We start from the raw sequence: 27,434 nt of genomic DNA, 5'->3' as shown, positions 1-27,434 counted from the left end.
CAAACGTTCTCTATTCGTGAATAATCTGATCATGAGGAAAGTAAGCTTTTTTTAATATTCTTGAAAAAGCTGCTCATGAAGGAAGTAAAACTTTTTTACTATTCATGAATAAGCTGCTCATGTGGAAATTAAGTTTTTTTACTATTCATGAATAAACTGTTCATGAGAAATATAAACAAACTGGTGCTTAAGGTCCCAATATATTATAAAAAGTACTAAAAGAAAGATTCTAAAGAACAGTACAATAATTTTATAGCCTGGGCACTTATAACCTAACATCAGGATTATGCTATCTTATTCAAAAGGATAATATATTTTTTGTGCGCCTTGTACCAGTAAGTATGGATTATTAATTTTTGTCCCGATTCTTGTCGATTCATTAAGATTATCCGCCTGACTATAATCTGAAGATCAGAAATAAATATTGACTTCATCCGAAAGGCACATTTTGGTTCAGATAAATTAAAATTTCCATCACCAATAGAATCGTCAGTTTGAAGAAAGGAACTGTTTTCTCGGACAAATAAAATCTATTTTTCTTATTTATTGCGTATTCGAACCAAATTTTTGTATGAAATTTTTATTATCCATGACATGTGCTGATTCCATTGAAACTAAGTCCAGGTGATAATCTGTTAAAATTAAATAGATGGCAAACGTAAAAGCAATTAACAAAAATACAGAATTCAGGTGAATCTTTACTCTTACTCCAAATGTGGTGATTCATTTTTGCATAGAAAGGAAATCCGACATCTTCACGTGCTACAACTTCGTTAAGGTAAATGATCCAGAAATGAACAGCCTCAAGATCGCCCAAACCACTATCTGCTCGATGTGCGCTTTCGGGCTTTGTTTCCTTTACTGCGCCATCTTTTGGCGATGTGAGAAAATTGCTTTCTGCATGACTTTCGTATGATCTCACTTTTTGCTACAATTTACGGAGACAAACAATTTTATCAGATATCTCACTTCTTTCAACTTCTTTTAATATTTTTTCTTAATTACATTTATTATTTTTATTTATGAATGTTTTTTCTATACATTAACTCTTTTATGTATATATTAACTTTTATAAACAATTATTAAATTTTTTTAATATTTTTTTGATTCTCTTGGTATTTCAAAGACTTGCTTCAGGTCTGAATAGTGGCGAAAATCAAAATAACATATTTTTATTCGTGAATTATTGATGGCCAAAAAGAATGGGAAATTGAAATGGATGAGAAATTTTGGATATTATGTTTTTGGGGGGATTTATCTTACCTAAACGTAAGATTTTAGGAATTTTAATATCAGCTTATTTTTATATAATTTGAACAAAATTATTAATATGAAAACGAGCCAAAAAAAAGTACCGAGGTTCGCATCTCGAAATTCTGTTCACAATTTCCGCTGTTATCCGTATTCCTTACTCGTGCACATATTTACAATATCTGGATGTATAAATCTGTCTATACGATGTATTTATTATCAGTATAATCTAAAAGCTTCTCCGTACTTTTTTTCCAGCTGGAGAGATCCTTTTTGCAAGTGGAAAGATGGAACAACGACACTGAAACGTGGGATGTTATTGCTACTGATGGGAATTGGGAAACTAAGTAAGACTTTTTGTGTTCCTTCTAAGAAATAATAGATGATTAAACTTTTTTACAACTTTTCTGCTATAGTAATGTGCTAAAAATAGATATTCGTATTTTCGCTGTGTTCAATTACAGTATTGTAAAAATGTTAAGCTTTTTTTTTTGGTCACATATGTGCTTGAATAATTTTTCATAGCTCCACCTTTGAATAAAAGGTGTTTTTTTTTTTAATGAAAAATCCTTTAAAAACAAAATTTTAATGTATGTAAAAACAAAAGTTTAATGTATTTTAATTATTGGTTCATATACAAATGAACCAATAATTATGTTGAAGTTTTGGTCAATCATAAAATAAATTTTAAATATATGCATTTTGAAAATAAAATAATGACTGAATCACGTTTACCATTATTGAAGTTTATTATTTCTTTATTATTATAATGAAAAAATCATCCACTATAAATCTTTTCGACTTTAATCGAATTCGAGATCCATAATTTCTAGTCTGCTATACAGACAAAAAATGTCTGTTTTATTGCTTTACTAGCCGCCTTTGGCGACCAGCCGGTTCGCCAATCTTAATGTTCGTTAAAATTTTAATAATTAAATATTTTACGCTATTTTAATAGATTCTTCATCAAAATATTTAAAAACTTCTAATTTTGATAGTCATATAATTCACTCATAATATTATAAAGGCCTTCAGTCATAACGTAATATTATCTCTCTAATTTTCTGTTAGCTCCCGTAGAATTTATGCTTTAAATTAAAGTGGAAAGAATTAATCTGCAATTAATATCATAATATTTTTTACTGAAACAAAGCATTTTTTTATAATATGATTACTGATATCAGAGTCACTGAGCGTTTAAACTTTATGGACACTAAAGAATATCTTTCTTAATTTATGTAATATCTCAAGAATTAGTCAACAAAATTTTCTGAAATTCATCATGAACAGATCGATTAATTAACAATGTTTAATTTTAAATGCATCAAACACTAAGAAAATAAAACCAATCGTTTCAAATAATCGGTCGAACACAGGTTTAAAAAAAGTACTTAAAATTATAAGCGTATACAAAAAATATATAACTAACATAAATACAATTTAATTACAAAAGCATGCAACTAACCTAAAAATAATTTAAATCAAGAATCATCCGTTGATAATATTGTCAACAATCAGAACACAATGCACATGCGTGAATTTCCAATGCCCGTTACGGTAACGCAAATGCGTGAATTTTTCGCTATGCAGATTAGAAATTTTTAATTTCCTTTATTCTGTGTTATTTTAATTCAAAAATACTTCAGAAAGAATCTGATAGATCGATTAATTAACAATGTTTAATTTTAAATACATAAAACATTAAGAAAATAAACAGAATCATTTGAAATAATCGGCCGAAAAATGTTAACCCTAGCTTTAAATTAAAGTGTAAATGATTAATCTACAATTAATATAATAATATTTTTTACTGAAACAAAGCATTTTTACTGATAATAGAGTCACTGAGCGTTTAAACCTTATGGTCCCTAAAGAATATCTTTCTTAATTTATGTAATATCTCAAGAATTTGTCAACAAAAATTTCTCAGATTCATCATGAACAGATCGATTCATTAACAATGTTTAATTTTAAATGCATCAAACACTAAGAAAATAAAATGAATCGTTTAAAATAATCGGTCGAAAACAGGTTTAAAAAAACTACTTAAAAAACGATGTACTTAAAACTATAAGCATATACAAAAAAATATATAACTAACATAAATACAATTTAATTAGAAAAGCATGCAATTAACCTAAAGAATATCTTTCTTAATTTATGTAATATCTCAAGAATTTGTCAACAAAAGTTTCTCAGATTCATCATGAACAGATCGATTAATTAACAATGTTTATTTTTAAATGCATCAAACACTAAGAAAATAAAATGAATCGTTTAAAATAATTGGTCGAAAACAGGTTTAAAAAAACTACTTAAAAAACGATGTACTTAAAACTATAAGCATATACAAAAAAATATATAACTAACATAAATACAATTTAATTAAAAAAGCATGCAATTAACCTAAAGAATATCTTTCTTAATTTATGTAATATCTCAAGAATTTGTCAACAAAAGTTTCTCAGATTCATCATGAACAGATCGATTAATTAACAATGTTTATTTTTAAATGCATCAAACACTAAGAAAATAAAATGAATCGTTTAAAATAATTGGTCGAAAACAGGTTTAAAAAAACTACTTAAAAAACGATGTACTTAAAACTATAAGCATATACAAAAAAATATATAACTAACATAAATACAATTTATTTACAAAAGCATGCAACTAACCTAAAAATAATTTAAATCATCCGTTGGTTGTCAAGTCAACAATCAAAACACAATGCGCATGCGTGAATTTTCTTCGCCAGTTACGTTAACGCAAATGCGTGAATTTTTCTACGCCAGTTGGGGTAACGCTATGCAGATTATACATTTTTAATTTCCTTTATTCTGTGTTATTTTAATTCAAAAGTACTTCAGAATGAATCTGAAACATGGATTAATTAACAATGTTTAATTTTAAATGTATAAAACATTAAGAAAATAAACAGAATCGTTTGAAATAATCCGCCGAAAAATATTAACCCTAGCCTCATTACTGTTGGGAGAAAAGAAAGACTGAAGCCTTACTCCTTTGGCGGTGGGGAAAATGGAAGATTTTTTTGGCGGGAAAGTTAGTTTTTAATTAATAATTAAAATTCTAATTAAAATTTCAAAAAAAGGGACCCTAGGTGCACGTTCCCGACCTCTAAGGTATACATGTACCAAATTTGATAGCTATATGTCAAATGACCTGGCCTGTAGAGCGCCAACACACACACACACACCCATTGAGCTTTATTATAAGTATAGATTATTAATTCAGAATTGATATTTTTATAACATACATTATAAATTTTTTTGTATTCACTGAACCTATTAATAACTAAATTAATTTAAGTATTTTTTTTTTAAATTTTATTAATTTTCTGCACTCGGAAAAGTAATTCGATGCAAAATTATTCAGAACATCAGGACTTGCTTACTGATATGAAAAAAACAACAACTAAACTTTTAAATTGAATTTTACTAAAAATAAATCTACGTCTTTTTACCATTCTTTAGGTATTTTTTAACAATCGAAATTAAGAAATAAATAAATAAAACGTCAAAATGATGCACCGTCTTGAATGGTCAGCGAGAGGCACCCTCCGAGTGCCAAGGGTAAAAATTCTAATATTAACAAAACAGTGATGTTAAACTTATTTCTTTAAATTCCTCCTTATGACTTTTCTTAGGAAAAATAATTAAAAAATTAGCAGAAAATAATTTTTTGTAATATTTTTAAATTAAAAAGTTTAAAATGTAATTATATATATATATATATATATATATATATATATATATATATAAATAAACAGATATTACTTTCTATTTTTTTCCCTTGATCTAGCTATGAAAAAATTTTTTGCATTATCTTGAAAAAAAAAATTAAGAAATGATTATATTTTCTGCAAAATCTAGCTTATAGATGGTATATGCAATTTGAAATTTGTTTATATTGACTTGTTACACATAGCTTTAAATAAACCTAATCAATTGATGCTGTTACGAAAAAGAAATGAGACTGCTGAGTATTAACAGTTTGAAAACAGTATGAAGTATAAGGAAAACAAATCTATAAATTAAAGAAAAATTATTGTATTGCGAATTTTGGTCAATGCTGCAAAGGTATTCATAAATTGTCTCATCTTCTTACAAGGTACTACTGGCAAAGGACAAACACTTTGATAGGGGAAAGTAAATCAACTGTGGTCTGGGACATTCCTGCAACTGCCAAACTTGGACGATACAGGATTCGACACTTCGGTAATTCCAAGAATATTCTGCAGATCCTAAAGCCCTACGTCGGAACTTCCAGAGAGTTTGAAGTCGTGCAGTAATTAAAATACGGTACAAACTCGTGCAAACTCCGTGGCCATCGAATCCTAGAAGAGATTGCTACTGATAAATGCTTCTTAATGTGGACCAAAAACTTTGTCGATCGGAGGAGGCTTCGGAAAAACGAATGCCTAAATTCCAAATGGCAAAAGAGCTTCTTCAAAAACCAGCTACTCAAGAAATGCGTTTTAGCATTAAGTACAGAATTGTTGGTAGGAAATTTAAGTTTTTAAAAATGTTTATAGGCTTGATAGTTATAGCAAGTAATTTCAATTTAAGCTGAAAAAATGAAACTTTTTAATATTTTAAACGAGAATTTCTTTTGATTGAAAGGGTTCATAAAACACCTTGTTAATTTTGAAAGATCCCTTTTGTTGAAGCATGTTTAACAAGAATTCACTTAAGCAGCATCATTGTATATAACATTTGTTCCATCATTTAATAGATATTTTTCACATTTTACTCGTTAGAGGATAGATGCCGCATATGAAATGGCATTGATTTTATTGAAAATTTAGGCCATAAAATCTATAAACCATGTAGCAATAATGTAAATATAGTTAATAGAAACAGTTACAGTGAAAAAGCATTTATCAATACTTTTTCAGGAATTAAATATTTTAACAAAAGATTAACAGTCATTGCAATGTTTTAAAAGGAATAGTAAAATATATATTTTATATCCTCAAAGAGGAAATATTTTTCAATACAATTTTCTATAATAATTTTATTAAAATATTTTAAAGATAAACTTAGGATAGTTCTTTTTTGTTTTTGTCAAGAATCTGTTTGGATTAGATCACAAATAATTGCCCGAAATGGACTATTTATATCAATAAGTCTATTATCTAATCTAGAAAGTATTTGCATACATTTGTTCTCATAAATTAAAAGTGCAACAAACCAAAAAAAAAAAAATGACTATTAAAGACATCAAATACTAGTTCAAAAAGAAGAGAAGCCAAAGTTCCGTGTTTTTGTATCATATATGGATAAACAAAAGAAATGATACAGGGCATATTCGTACTTTATGTGATGGTAAGAATCTAGGAATCAAAAGCTAATTTTATTTTAAGTGTGTTAAAGAAACCAGTAATCCAACTTGGAAAATCAGTAGCCAAATCTAGGCAACCAATCTCCTAATTAGACAAATTATTTTTCTTTTCTTTCTTTAAACTGTATTTTATAAAAAAGTTAGCTTTGAATATAGGTAAACTATAAATATTCTATTAAATATTGAATGTTTAAAATGTATCTAAATTCCTATGTCTTCCGCATGTGAAGAAAAGAACTCATCGAAGAAATTCTATTTTCTGATTATATGTAATCAGAAACAATGTCAATTTTATGATTTTCGGCTCAACATTGCAAATTAGTACAATGTCGTTGTGTAACTTGTAATAAACAATTGCAATAACAATAAAAACATAATTTGTAATAAACAACGTGTTGCTTTCTATGTAAAATCAGACTAACTCTTATCCATAGAGTAACAACTTTTTATAGTGTAAACAATTTATTTGCATTTCCTTTATAATACTTTTGAGGAAAGTACCCTATTTCAGCAGGTGTATTTTGAAGTTACTCCCCAACTGTATAATTGTATCCGGTTACATTAGTATACATTTAGTTACAAGTTGTATTTTGAAAATAATTTAATTAAGATTTATGAATATGATCTAGAATCAAGAATTGAACAGGGAAAACTTCTTCATTTGGAGCTAAACTAAAATAATTATTCTCAGGATTATTTCAATATATAAAATTTTGGTAACGTTTCATTTTGTATCTTTTCAATCATTCTGAAATTTGTATATACATTTTGAAAAGTAACATTATTTTTCAATTATACTAATATCATAAACATTGTTTTAGCAAACTTTTTGGAAATAACTTTCATATCACATAATAAAACTGAAATTAATCTTTTCAATGTAGTGTATTATTTGCTGAATTTTTCTTTCATCTTTAATTTTATGTATCACTTTTATTAAATATATTTGCATCTTATTTTTTCATATTTGTAATGACTTCAGTATTTTCACCTTTAAAAATTATATTACAATGTAAAAATATAGTATATTTTTACAGGTATAGAAAGAGCTATTAAAGAGAAATGTATGATATTTCCCTTGTTTTTTATGGATTTTGATAATTATTTAATGAAAGTACAACAATATTTTCACTTATGCACAATACATTTGTTCATCATCATCTCTTAAATTTTCATCTAAATCTGTAAAATGAATTAATGTAAGAATTGTTGTGATATTAAAGAATAATATTCACACGCTCAAGTGATATAGATTTATTAACTATTGTACTTATATTTATAGAAAAATGTACAAAAATAATAGAATCTCACAGAAAAATACAATAATGCCAGGAACCTGTCCTGCATACAAGCATATGTATTACCCGTCATGAAGAAGAAGGAAAAACAATGTAATAAAAAAAGTAATAATAGCAATTAATCAGGCACAACATGATCTAAAAAGTGAATATAATCCCTTCGTGCGAGATTATTCCGATAATACACTTTCATATTTTCTATTCCATTTGAATTTTGTGGCATTGGCACTCACAGGTAGCGCCCATCCTGGCTATAAGTTGAGATAGGAACTTTTCTGGAACTGAAATAGCGTATTGTCTACAGATTTCGATGAAATAAAAATAAACAAGAGTGTTTTTGTTCACTTATTGATAAAGTTTCCAACGCTTCAAAGGAAAGTGGAATTTTTCCTCTGGTGGATTTTCTATTCAGAGGACGAAGATATAATGAGAGCAATACAAAATCCCGTTATCTTGACTTTCAATAACTGAAATATTTATATTAATGCAGTCAGAATGAATAGAATCGGAATGTTCACTTCTGGTCAAATTCATTGACAGATATTTAAAGATACATTGACCAAGGCTTCCTGAAGTGAATTTATTACATTTCCAAATCAGCTTTCAATTGCATATCATATTGCTATGAAATTTCACATGTCGAAAACAATCACAGTCCAGTAAATTTTGGTTGCTTCTTTTTCTTGCATGGATGTCACTATTTTTTTTTTATATCAAGAAGTATCATGATGTTGCAATATTATATTCTACCTATAGAATTTTTGAAATTAATAGATGCAATATTATGATACAAAATAAGATTATTATTTATGGCTTTAACAGAGTGAATGGATGGCCATGAAACGAAATGAAGACAACATGAATAAATAAAAGAATGCTATATTTCTCTATCCCGCTCTTCCATTACAAAACGGAAAAGGTATTTAACACTTTTTGACAAAAATTTAATAGAAGGCACTTCAGAAAGCTGATTTTGTTTTGAGAAAAAGTCATTGAACCATAAAGATTTTACAAATTCCTCATTCCAAAGTACTTCCTTCCTTGCATTTTCGTTCAACGAACTGATACATCGAGATCAATTTTTGAATCAATACATGCTCATTGATCAAATATACGTCTTCATCATTGATAATGTTTTTCTGTATAAATAACCAAGTGCAAATTAATTGAAGGTCTGGACTTCCATTAAACTTGCATCGAATGCTTGAATCTTTAGGAAAGGTATAAAACACACATAGCGAGTAGATATTTTTCAATCTTTGTCTTGTGAAACACTGATATGAAAGCTCTTGTAGATGCTTATTTGATCTACAGTTTTTCACCCGAGAGCCCTGTTATGTTGTAGTAGGCGTGGTCGGGAAATCTGTCCAGCTGTATGTAGTCGTTCTCGCCGACCAGCAGCTTGTCCAGCAGCACGACCAGCTCTCCGAAGGTGGGCCTCTTCAAAGGGTCCTCGTCCCAGCAGTAGAAGAGGATGTTGTACACCTCCCGTTTGCAGTGTTCGGGCTTTTCCATGCGATAGCCCTCCCTCACCTTACGCATCACATCTCCGGCTGCCATGCCCGGATAAGGGGTGGAACCTGCAACATGAATGATTTCATCAATGAATATTCTCGCCAAGACAGCACTCCCACCGTTTTTCAATGCATACATGCAATCTGTTGTCTATTTAAGTTTCTTAAGGGACCCGGGCCATTCGCAACAATGAAAATTGCCAAAATTTCAGTTGTAAATAAAGGGGATTTGCTCGCACTTAAAATTTAATATCTGATCAATCCTTCGTTCTATATATCTTACTTTTTCTATTAATTATAAAAAGGCAGAAAAATATTTGTTTTTTTAGGGTATTTAACTTTTAATCGAAAATCGAATGAATGTTGTGAATGTGACCCTTTTCAAGTTCATAACCACAAATTGGCATGCTCCGCAAAAATAAGTCTTAGTAAAATCTCTTCAAAATTAGTATAGGTTTAATAATAACAATAAACTTATTTTCATTTATATATGTTTATAATAGAAATTTCATTAAAATAATGAGTATCCTGTGACTTAAAATTTTAAAAATATATAGTTTGCATGATGTATAAATAAAGCCTATAAAGATTTAATATTAATGCGCAAAAACAGTAAAAATATGTTTAATAGATGCATAATGCTTGTAAATATTGCTGTATGAAATTCATACGATTGTAATGAATAGAATAAACGTTCCACGCGTATTGAAATTCGAAGAAAAGGGCAAAAACTATCTCTCTATCATAGGAGCTTCTGTTAGATTCACTGTTCAAAAATAATTTAAAAGCTCTCGACTTTTCAAACTTATACAAATTATGTATTTCTGTAATCAGTGAAATGCTGTCAATTAAAATAAAATTGAAAAATTAATTTTTTGAAGATGCAAATGTTTTTCATTTGTCCTAGCATTCCTTTTAGAGATCTCAGTACTTAGAGAAAGCGCTACGAAAAAAAGTTATACTTCTCTTCACAAAAAGAAAATTTGGGGGGAAAATAATGTTTCTACAAGAGTAACAAAGGACATTCGCTTCACCCCACCGTTTGTGAAGTCAAAAAGGCACTGCCGACAAAACAGCTCCTCCCTCCCTTCTAGAGACTCTAGAAATGAGGCTTTACAACTTTTCTGCAGAGCTAAAAAAAGGTTTTGAGTGTCACATTTTGAATATAACAAAAAAAATGGATAAATATAAAAGTTAATTTTAAAAATGTGTACTATTAAATTTTTTGCTATGTCAAAGTAACAAATCTACAAGGGTATTTACGATAGTGACGTATTTTTTAACGAATCTTCACGTTTTCTCTTTTTTGAATTCGGAAAACGCATATTTGGAATTATTTCTGTCTATGACCAAGATTTTTTTAATTATCTTTGTCACAGACAGAAATAATAGGAATGAAATTTGGTATACGGTCTTTACAACAAATTTGTAAATTTCTATCAACTTTTGAGCAAAATCTGTTAAGAGGAAGTCTGTCTAGCCGGCCGTTCGCATGTAAATTAACGATAACTAAAAACGAGGAAAGCTAGATAGATAAAATTCGGTAAATAGATTTAATATATAGAATGCTAATACCTATCAAAATTTGAGCCAAATCCAACAAAGGGTTAATCGTGTGTCGGTCTGTGTTTATAGAAGCATGTAAACGCGATAATTCAAACGCAATGACTTAAATGTATCAAATTTGATACATAATTGTGATTGCAATTGTCATTCTGCATCAAATTTTGGCCACAATTGGTTGGTGGAAAATGCGCGATTACAACAAAAATTCATTTTTATTAGAGAGTATGCGAGAAAGTTTTGCGGAAACTACTCCCTCTTGAATTTTCATCCCAAGATGATGTATTAATAAAACTTTCCATTGCTTGTAACAATCTCATCCGTACTAAAACAATAGCAAGACTGAAAAAAAAAAAGGATTAAATTGTCTTAAATGGAAGCTACTTACCGAGCGTTACTATTTCCCACATGACCACTCCAAATGACCAGACATCTGTTTTGGTGGTGTAGATATTGTCGTACAAAGATTCTGGGGCCATCCATCGGATGGGAAGGCGACCCTAATACGGAAAGGGTTATTTAGAATATATCTTATAGAAGCCATAAAACAGATTGCAAACGATAAATAATAAATTCGATGTTACTTTCGACAATTTATTTCACGTAACATTACCTAGTTTCATGCGCATAGAACAATTATTGCATCGAAACATTCTCAGTCTTCAGAACTGAAAAACACACAAGACTGCACAAAAATAGTGGTGTAATGAACAGTTTTGTAATTTCATATCCCGACTTTTAAAATAACAACTATTAATAATTTCAAACCTAACAATTGTGTAACACGTTTTGATGCTACATTGTTTGCCTGGCAATATTCCATTACTCAACAGATTGATCCTTTTGAATAAAGATATATTTTTAAGAATAAATTGCGTGCACATTATTATTATAATGGTAAAAATATTTAAATTGGACAGGCATGATAGATTGAACGTTTTCATTAAACATGTTTATATAAAATAGAGGGCCTACATGAGTGCATTTTTTTTTGTTGCTTATATTGATAATTTAAGGAGACATTGAGTAACTGAATTGAATAATATCATGATAGTTTGTTTTAAATGAGTAATTTCTTATAACTATTAACTAAGCACAGACAGGCAAGAAAACAAATATCTCAAACTTAGGACCGGATTACTAAATAGATTAAGTAGGCAGATGCATATGAGACCGAGGCATCGAACAATTTTCTGAAGTATTCTTAGGGTAATCCAATTTTACGCTTTCATTTGATTCTTAAGGACTATATATTAAAACAAATTAAAACCAAGTAGCGTTTACATTTCAAAACTTCAAATGATTTCTTTTTTCGTTCTGTTATGTTTGTCTTTTTTCTTTATTTCTTTCTTTTCATTTGGCTGACTGACTCATAAGTCATCAGCCCTTCTATTTGAGTTTCCAAAATATTTTATAATTTTTTGTTATTTCGCTTAATTTTTAAATTAAAAAAAGTTGTACACGAGATACTCAAACCAACTCTGTTGAAGATACCACTCCTTTCCCCCAAATAAGAAGTCTGCTATCTAAGTTTGTCATAATATTTGTTATTTAAAAATTGCTTATACAGGATTCCAAATGAGTGGTACAGACTTAAAGGGGTGGTACAAAACAAGGATATTCACCTAAGAAACACATTTCTTTGGTCATAAACGCAGGGTCCTCAATTCGATTGAAACAAAATATTTTGTTTCTAGCTTCTACATTAGTGAAAATATTCTAATGAAATTTTCAATAGCGATACATTTATTTAAAATAATCATCTATTGTACGGGAATGTAGGGAGTAAGTGACTCAAATAAGAAATGAAAAGAAAGACAAAGTGTGTCGCTGAGAAGTGCAGTGCTTACAAGAACTCTTTAAAAGGGCATCCACCAACAGCAATAATGTTTGGGCTTCTACATATTTCCTATTATAATAAATTATTGTTTTAAATTAATTTACCACTTTTGAAAATTTCATTAAAATACCATCAATACTGCAGAAGTGAGAAACTAAACATCTTGTTTCAATTGAATTGAAACACCCTGTATTAATGATTACGGAAATGGATTGCGACCTTTGTTTCTTATGAGAATATTAATCGCATCCTTATTCTTAACCTCCACTCCAAGTTTGTACCATGAATTTGGAGTCATTCATCCTACAGATATAAAATCAAAATCAACAGAAAAACGTCTATTTTTGGAACTTTAGAAAGGAAAAAGGAGTATCAAAATTTATTTTGCCTTTGGATCTCTATACATCTTAATCCGCCTTGTGGTATTACTTCAGTTTTAAAATTGAAAATGCCACGGATTAGGTATACTTTCTGAATGGTCTAGATTTTAAAATTTTTGAGTAAAATTAAAATTCGACTTAAAAAAAATTGTATTTTGTTGATATGTTGTAAGAAGGAAGAAACGAACCTCAGACTTCCTCTCGTAGACGTGATTGATGATAACATCTCTCGCAAAACCGAAGTCGGCGACTTTGCACGTCTTGTTGTCGTCCACCAGGATATTTCGAGCTGCCAAGTCTCTGTGGATGATCTGGAAGGAGAATGAATTCAACTCAGACATTTTGTAATAGAGTCGCAACGTTTTCATTTTAACGATTACATCAACGCGACGCCAAATGAGACGCAAGGGCCATGCTGCAGTATAAAGTAAATTTAAATTTTTACAAAAATCGAAAAGTGAAATAAATTTTGAGTAAAATTAGATTTTGAGATGAATGGCTTGTGACGCTTTTTAAGTATTTTTGCACATTGCTAATCTATTAAGCAGATGAAATAAAGAAAAATTTTAAAATTAAATTAAAACGTTGAATTTAATTTATTTGAAACATTTATGCATCATCTGAAACATATAATAGTATATTTTATATATAAAAATAAAAGCTATTCTTGAAAATTATTGAAAGATAATTCGTTTATCGCAAACGATGCCGGATCTGAAACGTTTATTATCATGCTGCCTTTTTCCATTCGATCATGAAATGAGTGGGAACTCACCCCTTTGCTGGAAAGGTACTCCATCCCCTTGGCGATCTGGTAGGCGAAGACGGTGAGGTCCCGAGAGGTGAGATGTCGGCTGCCACCGTGAAGGTTGCCGTACTGACGTTCTGCACGACTCTCTCGTAAGTACGTCTGTAGTTTGCCGTCCTGCACGTACTCCATGATCAGGAATAGAGGATCTAAAAAACATGACACGGTTATTAGAATCGGAAACAAACACGAAAAATTAAATTCAAAAACAATTTATCGTGAAATTAATCTTCTTTTTTAAAATCATATGTAGAAGAAGACAAGTACGAAATGGTCCTAAATGCTGATCATCTTTATTCAATCACTTATGGACATACATTTATCATATGTTTTCATGCTTAACGATGTAAGGTTTCTCGAAATCGAATATTATTTATATACTTTTTAACTTAAAAATATTTCTACTTTCAAATATTTATCCATCAGATTCATAATTTGAATTCAGGAAGATGCATAATTCAAAATCAATATTAAAGGCATAAGTCGTCTTTCTTTTCCATCAACTGCTGAGAGATTGTCTTTCATTTTGCTCAAATATTTAACAAAGCAAGCCACCTCTGGTCTATTTCCTAAGATAATCAACACTTCTAAATAACTATCACCGGCATACGACCAACTATTGAATGACCCTCATTTTTCGGTATATTAAAGAAATATGTTACTTGACTGGAAAATCCAAGTATCGAATATTCTGATATCCCATATTTATTCATGGCATGCATGCCTAGAACAAGAAACATTTGTAGCAATTGAAAAATAATTCATATTCCATTTCATACTTTTGCTATTTCACAAAAATGAATGAATGTGTGACAAATTAATTCGCTACATGCTTCAGGAACATAGTCGAAGTGAATAAGCTTAATACCTGTTTTACTATTTCAAATTTAGTATTTTCTGTAGCATGTGAAATAAAAATTATATAGCAATAAGCAATGTATTTAGACAAAATTCTTCGTCTCGTCATTCTAAATGTTTGATTTCCACTTAAACGATGCATGTAGCAATGTACACAATACTGAGTAAACCGAATTGTTAATCAAGTGAGAAATATCGATAAAAATTGTTAATCTTAGTCATAAAAATAGTTTCTTAAGAATTTCAATCAGATCTGTTATAAGCCAGGCTCTGAAATGGATCTTATGTCCTGAGCTATTTAAACTCAAAATATTGCAAAAACATGTAACTATGTTACATTCAATTGCCTATATCCAAATAAGTAGACAGAGGCAGTTGGACTGAAGGAAGGTCACAGGTAGATCCAATAAAAAAACTTCACTTTCTTTAGTTGTAAAATAAATAATTTTATAAACAATACAAATCTTATTAATACTAAAACATTAGGATAATAAAACACTTTATCAAGTATCACTTAGGTCACTTTATAAAGTGTAATTGATCAGATTTCTATATGTTTTAATAACTGTATACAAACGTGGATGTCATGCTGTCTGGAATCATAGTAGATAAATGAAATAAATACATGATTACAAGTTTAGTTTAGTTATATTAACGCCCCATTTTTTTAAAGAAACGCTATGGTTATTTTGGAATGTAACCTGTAATTTTGAACCGCGTTCAGAAGACGAGGACGACACCTGAGCTAGCAACCCCTCCAAACTTCCCCACCACACCAGCGGGGAGAATTTTGACCCTGAAGGATTTAAAGTGCAACAGACCTGCCTACGCGACGGTTCTTTGGTGGAAACGTATCTCGACCCTGAAGCCCTCCGGCTCCGAAGCCGAGACCTTACCACCAGGCCACAGCGGCCTACTGCATAATCACAAATTCAATAAAATAAAACTTATTAATCCATAATAAATAAATGTTAAAAATGCCCAAAAATATGAAATTAAATTGATCGTCTAATTAAATGAAGGGTTTCAAAATATGTACTGCTTAGAGGCAGCAAAGTATTTAAACTCGTCATTGGCGACATTACATTAAACTGAACTAAGTACAGATAATGCCTTTTTATTATCTTTATCAAAATTGGGATAATAGTTTAGGAGTATGAAATACATTTAAAAGTTTGAAACAAAATAAGAGAAGGGAGCATCAGAGGAATAAATTCCGCAAGTATTGCTAGATAACAAAATCACTATTATTTCTGTATGTATCAAGTGATCGGCGATCGTGTAGTGTGACCGGTGATCGTGGAGCCGTTGCAATCACTGACCTCTATCCGTGCAGCAGCCGAGGAGAGTGACGACGTTGGGGTGAGGGTCGAGCAGCTTCATCACCTCGATCTCGTTCAGAAGGTCTTTCTTCTCCTTCTCGGAAGCATTCTCTACAACAAAGAGAGAGAATTAAAGCGGGGGTAAAAAATTTAAGGGAGCATTTTTTATTCGTCAAACTGAGCGATAACTTTTCCACATCTTTCCTTCTTTATATTATATTTAATAGCTGAGGACAAAAATGTTGAAACAAGTTTTCTTTTGCACTTTTTAATACACAAGATGAGTGCATTAATAAGACAAAACATTCATATAATTTGAAATTGTCCTTTACGTATATAAAATATTATAAACAGAAAATTCAGTTTGTGGATTTTGAATACATATCCTTCTTTTTTTATACTCTTTCAGAAAAAAAAAAAAGTGTTCTTGAAATTATTTTTTTCTGTGTGCATATAAATACAATACAATACATTTCCGAGTATCCGGCCTAATGTGGCGGAAGGGCAGACCGGATAACAAAAACGCCAAATAGGCCGGACTTCTATGAACTCATTTCTTTGCCCACCAATACCAGAAGGCAAAATTTTTATGCCAAAACTCACTGTTATAATACGTATTTTCTCACTTCTTATTGAGTACTAAGCAATCCATTTATCTCAATGTGAAAGCAGCCATTGCCTGATGAATCATAGAAGCAGTTGCCGGTAACGTGTTGAGTTAAAATAAAAGGCTCTGTACTGGTAGTTCATATATGTTTATAGACTGCACTGCAAGCTTCCAGAATTTATTAGAAAAAAAGTAAGTTAAAAAACTGTTCTCATTTTAACATAAATTCTGTGATGCCTAACTTAAATGCAGGAAAAATAAACAAAACATTAACATAAATAGTAGGCCTTGAGAAAATGGACTCCAACTGATTTTATTTTTCACTGATTAATGATTACACAGATATGAAAAGGTAACCCTAAGATAAGAGTCAAAACTTAGTTTTTATTTTTTGAATCGATGACTGCTTCTGCAAGGCTTGACTTCCTCATTTAATTATGAATAGGAAGTTTGACGTGATATTAGAGTCAAAATTGCATACGTGTGTTCGATTTGGGTTAAAATACTATTTCAAAGAGAGGAGATATTTTCTCTCCATTCCATTTTATTTTCTATGCTATGAAACCAAACAAAAAGAGGCCATGTTTACAAAATTTGTTTGAACATGTCCGTTCAATGAGAATAACATTCATTTTTAATTTTTGTGTTTATTCACACATGCATTACTAATCATTTCGGAACAATTCGGTTTTAACGGCCGCCTAAAAGCGCCAAGAAAAAATTTCGCCAAATTATAAAAAATACACTCAAGTGCATTATTATTTATTATGAAAAATTTCGAACATGCGAATCACATACCATATAGTTTGAGATTAAAATCGCTAAATTGGCGTATTTTTTCTCTCTTTGGTCGCCGTTACAATCGACAAGTACCATCCGTTCATTAAAAATATTCGGAACAGTTACTTAGATATACTTTATCGTCATTAATAATAAAAAGGATTTTTTATATTACGTGAAGTAAAGGAAAAGGATTTTATATATTTTATTAATCTGAAATCAATACCTGGATAAAGTTTTAAAAAAATTAAGATGTTAAAAAATAAATTTATTAGGATAACTGCATCTAAAATTATTTCCGGAAAAGAAAAAAAGAAAGAAAAAGAAAAAAAAGGACGAAAAATAAAGAAAGCAGTCTGTTTGAGGAAAAGATAATTCTGGATACTTCCTAAAGACTTTTGTTGATGCCGCTGGGAAATGTTTCCTTGCATATTATCAAAACGGTTTTTCATCTCAGGTTATAAGTAGCATCCGTATATGGAAGTTTATAAGGAGATTGTGGATTCTTTTTTTCTTTTCTTTTTCTTAGAAAAAGTACTGTAATCGTCAAAAAATTCGAAATCGAGATTTTGACGAATCTTCGCGTTTCATACCTCCCTGGGTTCGAAAATGATATTTTGGTATTATGTCTCTCTGTCCGTTAGTCTTTCTGTGACAAATATAATTCAAAAACATTTTGAGCTACACGAATGAAATTTGATATACATCAAACTTATAAAACTTTACATCAAACATAAATTCTGCAATCATTCAGAGAAATCTGTCTTTTCGGCTATTCGAATGTAACAGAATTACTACAAAACTAAAAGAGCTAAATGGATAAAATTTGGTTCACATATTTAATATCTTGAGTGTAGACAGTTGTCAAATTTTTAGTAAATTCCAACAATGTCTGTCGGTCCGTATTTTCAGAAAAATGTAAATGTGTACATTTTTTTAGACAGAACTTACATATATCAAATTTAATATGTGGTTTGCTGATTACAAGCGTAGTTCTGCGTCATATTTTTTGCTTTAAACCGTTGGAAAAAATGCGTCTAAAACACAAATTCGATTTGATTTTCGGATACCATTCATCGCATGCCAGAAATGAATCGCCAAATAACTCGCCAAGGATGACACGATATATACAGTACAGATGCTAAATTCACACCAAAGACTAATATTTAGTAATTATTGTACGCCAACGCTATGCAGAGTTCTTTAGTATGTGGTGAAAGCTTATAAGCCAATTCACAGCTACGCTACCCGAGCAATTGCTTTTGTATCATGGTCATGTTACTGGGCTGCGAACCACAAGGTCCCAGATTCTATCCTTGCTCAATCCAATTCGCCACAAGTATGACGTTTTTATTAAAGAATATGTGAGAAAGTCTTGGAGCGACTACTTTCTCCTTGTTTGTCTCTGTAATTGTAAAATAAAATAAAAATGTAACATTGTGATACTGAGTCAGAGTCAGACACTGAGGGAAGTCCGGCTTTACCTTTGAGCGTCTTAACAGCCACCAGAGCTTCCGAATCTCCCAGAGTATCGCATTTCCAAACTTGGCCAAAGCATCCCTCGCCCAGAAGCCCCAGGAAGCGCAGGTGGTGGCGGGGAAATTCCCACTTGCGATTCTCGGGAATAATCTGCAAAATTCGAAAATATCTAAATCACAAACATAAAACACAATCCTTTTTAGTAAGAGTTTCTTCTAAATGTTCCAAAATTCTTTTTTATTTCATAATAATAAAAAAAATTACAAAAATGATTGTTTAACGTAATATAAGGGATATTAACGTAATATCAGATAATTTATTTTTCTGTTATTTTTGATTTACAATAAAAACCTGCTGCAGAAATAGACAAATAGCACTTACTCCTGTGGTCTCCCCGGACTCGTATCTATTGGAGTGAGCTGTCCTCGGCCTCTGTAAGTAGAGGACACTCACGTGAGGATTTGGCTCCGATTCTTCACTCAGGCGACTGTCTGAAAGTTTCTTCTCCTGAGAAAAAAGAAATTATTTTATCAGTTTTCTTTCATGACAGTCGCCTTTGGCGATCAGGCCTAAATTAGTAACTCTTTCGGCTGTAAATGATTAATATAGAATGTATTTTTTTTTTTTTTTTATTCACCTTGTTTTTTGATAGGACTGAAAAATATGAATCAGTTTTCCGTTGATTAACAAGTATATATATACAGTACACTCCCGATTATCCGCGGAATTGGGTGGCGCGGCCGCCGCGGATAACAAAAATCGCGGATAATCCGAAAAAAGCTAAAAACGGGTACAGCAAAAAAGAAAACAGTCCTTCCAACTTTGAAAAATCGTTTTATGTACAATAAAACGTAAAATAAACAGCAGGATGTTTAACTAACGCTTCATATTTTAGTATATCACTCAAAACTAACCTAAAATGCATTTTGTTAATGAAAACAGAAAAGTGCTTTGTATTTACGAGAGGCGTCAAGGATACACAGAAAAATTAATACATATGTACTGTTTTAATACTGTAATGTATTATGTAATTACAAAAGCATAACTGTAAAACTGCGCTTTTTTGAAAAAATCAATCAAAAAAAAAAAAAAAACTTTGTGCGGCAGGCGCGGATAATCCGCATCGCGGATAAACCGCCCGCGGATAATCGGGAGTCTACTGTATTGCGAAATAAAAGCGGAACTAAAAATGCTACTACGGCGTTAATTAACAATAATGCGCGACTGAATGTTTTAATGGATGAGTTTGAATGCCAGGATAACAAATCGAATTAAACATTATAATTAAGAGAAAAAAACTATACGGAAATGAAATCAATTTCATTAAAATAACTCATTTTTTAAATCGTAAAAACATAAAAAAGTTCAATTTTGTGACCTAATTGTTTTGCAAGATATGAATATTCAAAAATAGGCGACGGTTATGCCTATTTTTGAACTCGATTAAACTTTCTATTTGAAGTTTATTTCTTATTTTCTTTTATCTATTTTTTCCTCTAACTAAATGGATTTTTCGATGATACACGGGACCTATCCAGAACATTTCTAATAAAATGTTGCATTTCCATTCATTCATTAAGCAAAATACTCAAATCAACGAAGCTGTAAAAATGTTTAATAAAGTAGATTGAAAATCGCACGCTGGTTTGCTTACATTAGATGACTGCCTTTCGACAATAAGTAATGAAAGCGATTTCTGTGTCACATATGTTAACGTTTTATATATTATATTCGGAATTCCATAATTGTTGATCTGGAGGTGTTCCACTTATTTTTGTAATAAGATTTATTTATTCATTATTTTGGCAAAAACAACTTTAAAAACATGGTGTTTTTTCAGAAATGACGAGTATTCATTTATTGGAATGTTTGCTAACGGTTTTTCCATCTTTCTGAATTTGATGTAAGGTTTAACTGAACAGGAACCAAAACAGCTTTCAACACACTATATAGTAATGTGACGTAAATATTCAATTAATCCATTTTCAAACCAGTGGGTATGGTCTCCCGAAAACTTCCTCGCATACTCTCTAATAAAGAATGGATTTGTATTTTAGATCGTTTTTCCCAACTGATTGAAATCAAAATTTTAGAAAAAAAAAAAACTATCGTTGCAGTCAAAAAATCATACAACAAATTTGATATATTTAAGTCATTCTATTTTGAGTTATCGCTTTTACACGCTTTTGAAGGTACAGACCGACGGACGTTTCATTTCTTGTTGAGTTTGGCTAAAAATTTGATAGGTGATTACAATACATATATATAATCTATAATCTACAATCTGTGTATCGAATTTTATATATAAAACTTCCTACTTTTTGTAATTATTGTGTTAACTTATATTCGAGAAGTTTGTCAGATAGACTTCATCTCAATAGATTTTGCTCGACAAAATTTATAAAAATCTACAAATGTGGTGTAATCTCCAATTGACATCTACTTAATTCAAAGAGTCACAGATATAATGCCAAAAATGTGTTTTTCGAACCCGGGGAAATCTAAAATGTATAAATTCGTCAAAATCTCGAGGGTTTTTTTTTTTGTGTGTGTGTACAATATTTTCTCTGCACTTCGCGTACGAGAAAGTAAAGAAACGTAGCTCTCAATTAGAATGTATCAAGAATCAATTAAACATGAGATATAATAAATGAAAATTGCTATAAAAGTTCCTTTTATATTAGAGCGTAGAGATAGAGAGTTCATTTAGTGATATCTAATTTGATCATGATAGCACGAATAGAAGATCGGCAAGTAAACTATGTGTTTATATGAAGTTTGTTTTTGTTTGTTTATTTATATGTTTGTTTTGAGCTTGAGTCACAATTTAATTACTTATTTACAGTATTGATTATGAAACAATCATATCTATAATCAACACTTGAAATAAGACTCGAATTTAGTGAAACGTGGATACTTCGAAATTAAAAAGATAAAAATAAAAAATCGAATAGCCAATCAATATGAAAAAAAAAGCTAAATCAAATTATCATTATTTTTTTTAAATATGTTCAAGGGCTCAAAGGAATAAAAAAAAGGGAAAATTGTGCAATTTGAATTTGATGTTCTACTGTTCTGCATTAAATGAATGTATTCACAACATCAATGGAACAAATATGTAGTCGTTGAAATCTTAATTCGAAAAATTTTTAAACAGCATTTGCAATGCTTTGCTTTTAATTAGATAATTTAGAAGTATAATTCTGATTAAGTATAATCTTTTTTGCTTGAAATGTTATTTGACAAACACATTTGAAATCTGTGACGACAATCTAAATTTTTGTAGATTAATGAATGAATCATTACAGCGCGGCCAATATATTTTCTTGGCTAACAGCTAATATATCGAAATAAAAAATAGTGCTAATGGGAAGACAATATAAAAATTAATGTCTTAGAATTAGTTGGTAATAAATACACATAAATGGATGCAGTTGCGAAAAGTTTTTATAATATACTTTTACTAAGGTGAAAAAAATAAAAATACAAAACTATTTTCACAAATTTCGAAAGATTTTGAAATTTCCGCCATTGTGGAAGAATGCAACTTGGTCGTTTTACTAATAGCACAATGTTTCAAGTGAAAATATGACTTTTTTTTTGTTGAATATCGATGGTGATAACTTCATTTTGCGTAGTTTTTGATCATCATCAAATATGACAACGCAGGTATCTTCATTTAAGGAAATTAAATGGTAATTATGAAAAAAGATTAAGGCGCAATTATAAATTTAATTTCGTCGTTGTTTCAAAAACTAATTCCAAAATGCGAAAAACTAACTCGTGTTTGTTACCAAAAAGATGAAAACGGATTCGAATATTTAATGCTGCCATATACAGAAAATGTTTCATAGAATGTCTCTTGCTCTAACTTTTTTTCGAATAAAGATCTGCTTCCATATAACTTTATATCAATTGCTACAGACGATGATCTTCTTCAAAATGGAAGAGAAATAGATATTCTATATTTTGGTTTTGGACAACAACTTAGGATTTGGTTAATGCGTTTCCTAGACATGCAGGACATGTCTAGACATAACTCAAAATGGCAAGAATCTTGCGACAATGGTCTCGTCACAATCAGGCTTATAATGATAGAGAAATAGACAAATTTATATTTTACGAAGACATGTTTTAATAGCTGATACAAAGAGACTGGGTGCCCAGAAGAAATATTTCATTTCCGCATTACTTTTCCATTAAAAGTTCGAAATGATGATTTTTCGGAATCACTTGTTTCTACTTTCCATATGCGAAGTATGGAGAAAGTATTTTAAACATCAGAAAATTCGAATTCGAGATTCTGACGAATCTCTGTTTTAAACTTCCCTGAATTCGTAAAACATATTTTTGGAAAATTCTGTACGTCTGTGACAGAGATAACTCAAAAACGCTTTTAACTAGACGGATGAAATTTAGAATTTGACTTTTACATCAATTTTAAGCAAAATCTGTTCAGAGTATCTATGTTCAATCTGTCTATCGGACTGTTCGGATATAAGTTAACCTTTTAAAGTGAATTTTTTTCTAGTCATATTATGTTAAAATATTTGTAGGCTTGAAATTAGAATAAGAAAAAGGATTCATTTAGCTTATTAGATAAATTTAATTAATTAATTAATTAATTTGGTTAATTAATAATTAAGTATCAAATCAAGTCACATCATTTTGTGTAAAATAAAGAACTAAAGCCTCTAAGTTTCTGTCTTTCTAAAAAAAATTGTCAGAACTAAATCCAACCTACATAAATTCATACAAAAATTGATAAATTTGGTGGGAAGCATACTTCCCCCGGCCCTAGAGAGGGTTAAGACGAAAATAACATAACGTAGGAAGCTAGATGGATAAAAGTGACTACAGAGATTTAACATCCATATTGTAGACACCTTTGAACCAAATCTAGCAAGGAGTCGGTGAATGTCGGTGGGTTTGTGCTTTTAGAAGCGTGCAAACGTGATTATTCAAAAACGCAAGTAATGACTTAAACATATCAAATTTGGTATGTGATTTTCTCACTCCAGATATAGTTATGTGTCAAATTTTGGTTTCAGTCGTTTGGGAAGAAAAATGCGTCCAAAACAAAAACTCATTTTTAATAGGGAATATGCGAGAATGTTATGGGAAGATCATTCTTAATGGTTCATTCAACTTTGCACACTAAAAACTGTTTAAAACTACTTACTGCTTTCAGTTTTTCTTGGATTTTGCATCTCCTGTGTAGTAACCACAGCACAGCCCCGAAAACAGGTGCAAAAGCCACAACTGCCACCAAGGGAAAGACTGTGGAGACCCAGTCCAGCGGCTGCCTCGGTGAAGCATCGGTTGTGTTGCGATCAGAGGATGGAGTTGGAGGAACATCCGTTGAAAGTGCCGAGGAGATTTCTTGAAATTCCTCTGTTGTGGTTTTCACGGGCAAACGTGGCGGTCTTCGAGGAGGGTGGTTGGAGAGGAACGGGAGGTTCGAAAGAAACCCGGATGGACCGATAGGTCCGGGATTGTGGACAGAGGGGGCATTTTCTAAGACTGAGGGAGAGGTATTTTCACTGGCCTTTACCACTCTCACGTACACTTCAATCTTGGCCTGAAAGAACAAAGCTTGATGTTCAAACAAATTATAAGGTAAGGTATACAAAGTAGGCAGTGTGTTGTGAACCAAGGAATGAATTTTTTTCGAAAAAGCTCTAAAATAGTTATATTTTTGTATAAAACACATTGCAAAAAAAACCCGCATCTATGAAATCAAAATATAATGCTTAAATGACAAACGTTTTTTTTTTTTTTTTTTAATTCTTGGGAAGAGTTTTTTTTTTGGGGGGGGGGGGGCGCTAGAAAGGAGTATGAAGGTAAATTCTTTTACTTTAGGGGTTTGTCAAATGGTTAAAATTTTGCAGATCGTTTATTAAAATACATTATTTAGTTCAAGAAATAAAATATAAGTTGCATATTTATCTACCATTTAAATATCGTTCAACTGATCAATAACAGGAAATTTTCAATTTCTTTTCTCATTGCAAAACTTTAAAACAACTATAGGATATTTCTAAATGAATAAATTAAACATTCTGTACTTCATGAATTGCAGAACACATTGGGAAGTTATTATATCAAATTTGATTGAAAAAGATGCATTGGCCTTATGGATAACCTTAATATGGATTTACTATTTGTAAGAGGCAAAATAAAATCTTCAACTATTCCAGAATTTCTTGTGGAATTGCAACCTATTAAAAAAAACCATAATTGCCAGAATAAAACTAATGATACTTCCAAAGTATCATTAGTTTACTTACTAATTATTTATTATTAGTAAGTAAGTTAGTTATTAGTTATTATTTACTATTATTAGTTTATTTACTAATTGTTTTGTTTTTTAAATAGAATAATTCACGCAAAATGTTATTGAGGACTTTTCAAAATTTCAATCCAAAATCTTTTAACCGCTAGTTTTAAGAAGAAAATAGTGAAATTTTCACTCACTGATGCTAGGAATTCCATACATAGACATAGGATGAGTGAAAAATGCCAACTTGTTTGTGAAAATCGCATTATATATTGACTTGTGTTAACGAATGATAAAAAATTTAACATTGCCGCTAGCACATATTAATTCATTTTGCCGTGTAAATACCACCTATTCTTCTGGCGAAAATTTAATGATATGGGGAATGATATTTGTTTATGATTTAAATTTCTTGACATTTAAAGGAGCCAAATATTTGCCTGATTTTTGTCCCTTAAGTACTGCATTTAAAGTATTCGACTATATCCGATCATTTTTTTAAAAAAATAATAACATTTGAAAAAATATTTTTCTATTTGCCAATGACATTTATGCAAAAACAATTTAAAGTACAAAAATAATTTTATTATTATTATAAATATTTGAGAAAACGTAGAATTTTTTGCCCCAAATTTGGTCTTTTTCTAAAAATACTCTTAATTAAAAACAAATGACCAAAATGGTATATTATATATATATATATATATATATATATATATATATATATATATATATATATATATATATATATATATTGAAGAACTGTATAGGAATTGAAGTAAAAGTTATCCTTGAACTCAAACTTCCAGAAAATTGCAAGATTTAGTGTAAAATCACAAATCTTTTTTGAAAGATTAACTTTACAATGGTTCATCATTAGACTAATATTTTGGTTCATACGCTAGATAGTATTACAGACTAAATATATATCAAATTTCAGATTGATATTTTTAATAGTATTTTAATAATCGTGTAGAAAAATTTAAATTTTTTGGAAAAACCACATTTTGAAAAAAATGAGTTAAAAGCCTATGTTTTTAATTTTCAGTTGGATAAAAAAAAAGGATTTTTCTTGAAAATTTTCTAAATTTGTAAGCCATTTCTTCTTTTTTTCGAAAGCAATTCACATTTATAACTTGATTTGTGTGTGTGTGAGTGTCGTTTTCTTGACTTTAATGAGAATTTATAGTGATAAGTTATGAAGCTGGCACCGAATGTTTTCGATTTTGTTTTGTCATTTGACTTGAAAATGCATGTTAAGTAAACCTGGGGAGATTTATGAAATAAACATTTTCCATAGGTAGGTACTATTTAAATGTTTTCCATTTGATTATTGTCTGAGTTCAGAGCATCAGTGGAAAATCAAGATACTATAGTGATTCAGAATTATCTAAATTTGTAATAATGCTATTAAAAACAAAACAATTCATGCTAAAAATATCTCTGTTTACAGTAAAAGAAATGAAATAGGAAAAGACAATATTTGTTAAATAATCCAAACAAAAATATTTTAAAAAGTTTTTTTATAATATAATTTACAATCCCATTTTCAGCTGTTCAACTAAAATATCTTTAATTCAATTTTGAATTATCATAGATATAAAATAAACACAGTTTGAGAAAATAAAAAAAAGCTTTAGGATAAAACATTTCAAAAATTGTGATTTTTTTTTTTGGTCAAAAATAGTTTTATAAGCGGGTAACTAACACCGCTCTATGACTTATGCAATGTAACTCATTGCTAACTTCCTTCAACAATAAGTCTCATATTCGATAGAGTCAAGCATTATAAAATAATTATTATATCAGTAATGGATAAACGTACCGTTTGGTGTCCATCATTCGCTGTGATGAAGAGGTAATAGTCATTTCCAGCCTGGAACACAGAGAAACATATATAGAAAATAGTGTTACAGGAAAAGAAAGAATAATTCATAGCCTACAACAATATTCTTAAAATATATTTGAAAAATTTATTTATAAATTCAATGCAAAATATATCCTACTAAAAATGAAAAATATATTTTTAGGCTTAATAAATAATCTCATGATTAAATTAATGCATTCAGCAATCAGTTTAATGGGTCTCTTCC

The 27,434-nt window shown here is 30.1% G+C and overlaps 2 protein-coding genes across 2 annotated transcripts in view; one reads left to right on the top strand and one right to left on the bottom strand.

Moving 5' to 3' along the window:
- Positions 1 to 6,476, top strand: part of LOC129980672 (neutral ceramidase-like) — a 66,334-nt gene extending 59,858 nt beyond the window's left edge. The window contains exons 17-18 of the mRNA XM_056091055.1: positions 1,510 to 1,598; positions 5,380 to 6,476. Coding sequence (XP_055947030.1) covers positions 1,510 to 1,598; positions 5,380 to 5,560 — 270 coding nt within the window. The 3' untranslated portion in view covers positions 5,561 to 6,476. The remainder of the gene's footprint in view (positions 1 to 1,509; positions 1,599 to 5,379) is intronic.
- Positions 6,477 to 8,015: 1,539 nt separating this feature from the next.
- Positions 8,016 to 27,434, bottom strand: part of LOC129977520 (tyrosine kinase receptor Cad96Ca-like) — a 47,384-nt gene continuing 27,965 nt past the window's right edge. The window contains exons 4-12 of the mRNA XM_056090564.1: positions 27,167 to 27,217; positions 24,244 to 24,642; positions 19,443 to 19,568; positions 19,067 to 19,211; positions 16,196 to 16,306; positions 13,983 to 14,164; positions 13,396 to 13,518; positions 11,376 to 11,487; positions 8,016 to 9,490 (exon numbers count right to left, since the gene is read on the bottom strand). Coding sequence (XP_055946539.1) covers positions 9,219 to 9,490; positions 11,376 to 11,487; positions 13,396 to 13,518; positions 13,983 to 14,164; positions 16,196 to 16,306; positions 19,067 to 19,211; positions 19,443 to 19,568; positions 24,244 to 24,642; positions 27,167 to 27,217 — 1,521 coding nt within the window. The 3' untranslated portion in view covers positions 8,016 to 9,218. The remainder of the gene's footprint in view (positions 9,491 to 11,375; positions 11,488 to 13,395; positions 13,519 to 13,982; positions 14,165 to 16,195; positions 16,307 to 19,066; positions 19,212 to 19,442; positions 19,569 to 24,243; positions 24,643 to 27,166; positions 27,218 to 27,434) is intronic.

The sequence above is a fragment of the Argiope bruennichi genome, chromosome 1, assembly GCF_947563725.1.
Source record: "Argiope bruennichi chromosome 1, qqArgBrue1.1, whole genome shotgun sequence".
Classification (NCBI taxonomy): Eukaryota; Metazoa; Arthropoda; class Arachnida; order Araneae; family Araneidae; genus Argiope; species Argiope bruennichi.
Note: the sequence above shows the minus strand (reverse complement) of the source record. Positions and strands in the feature narration are given on the sequence as shown.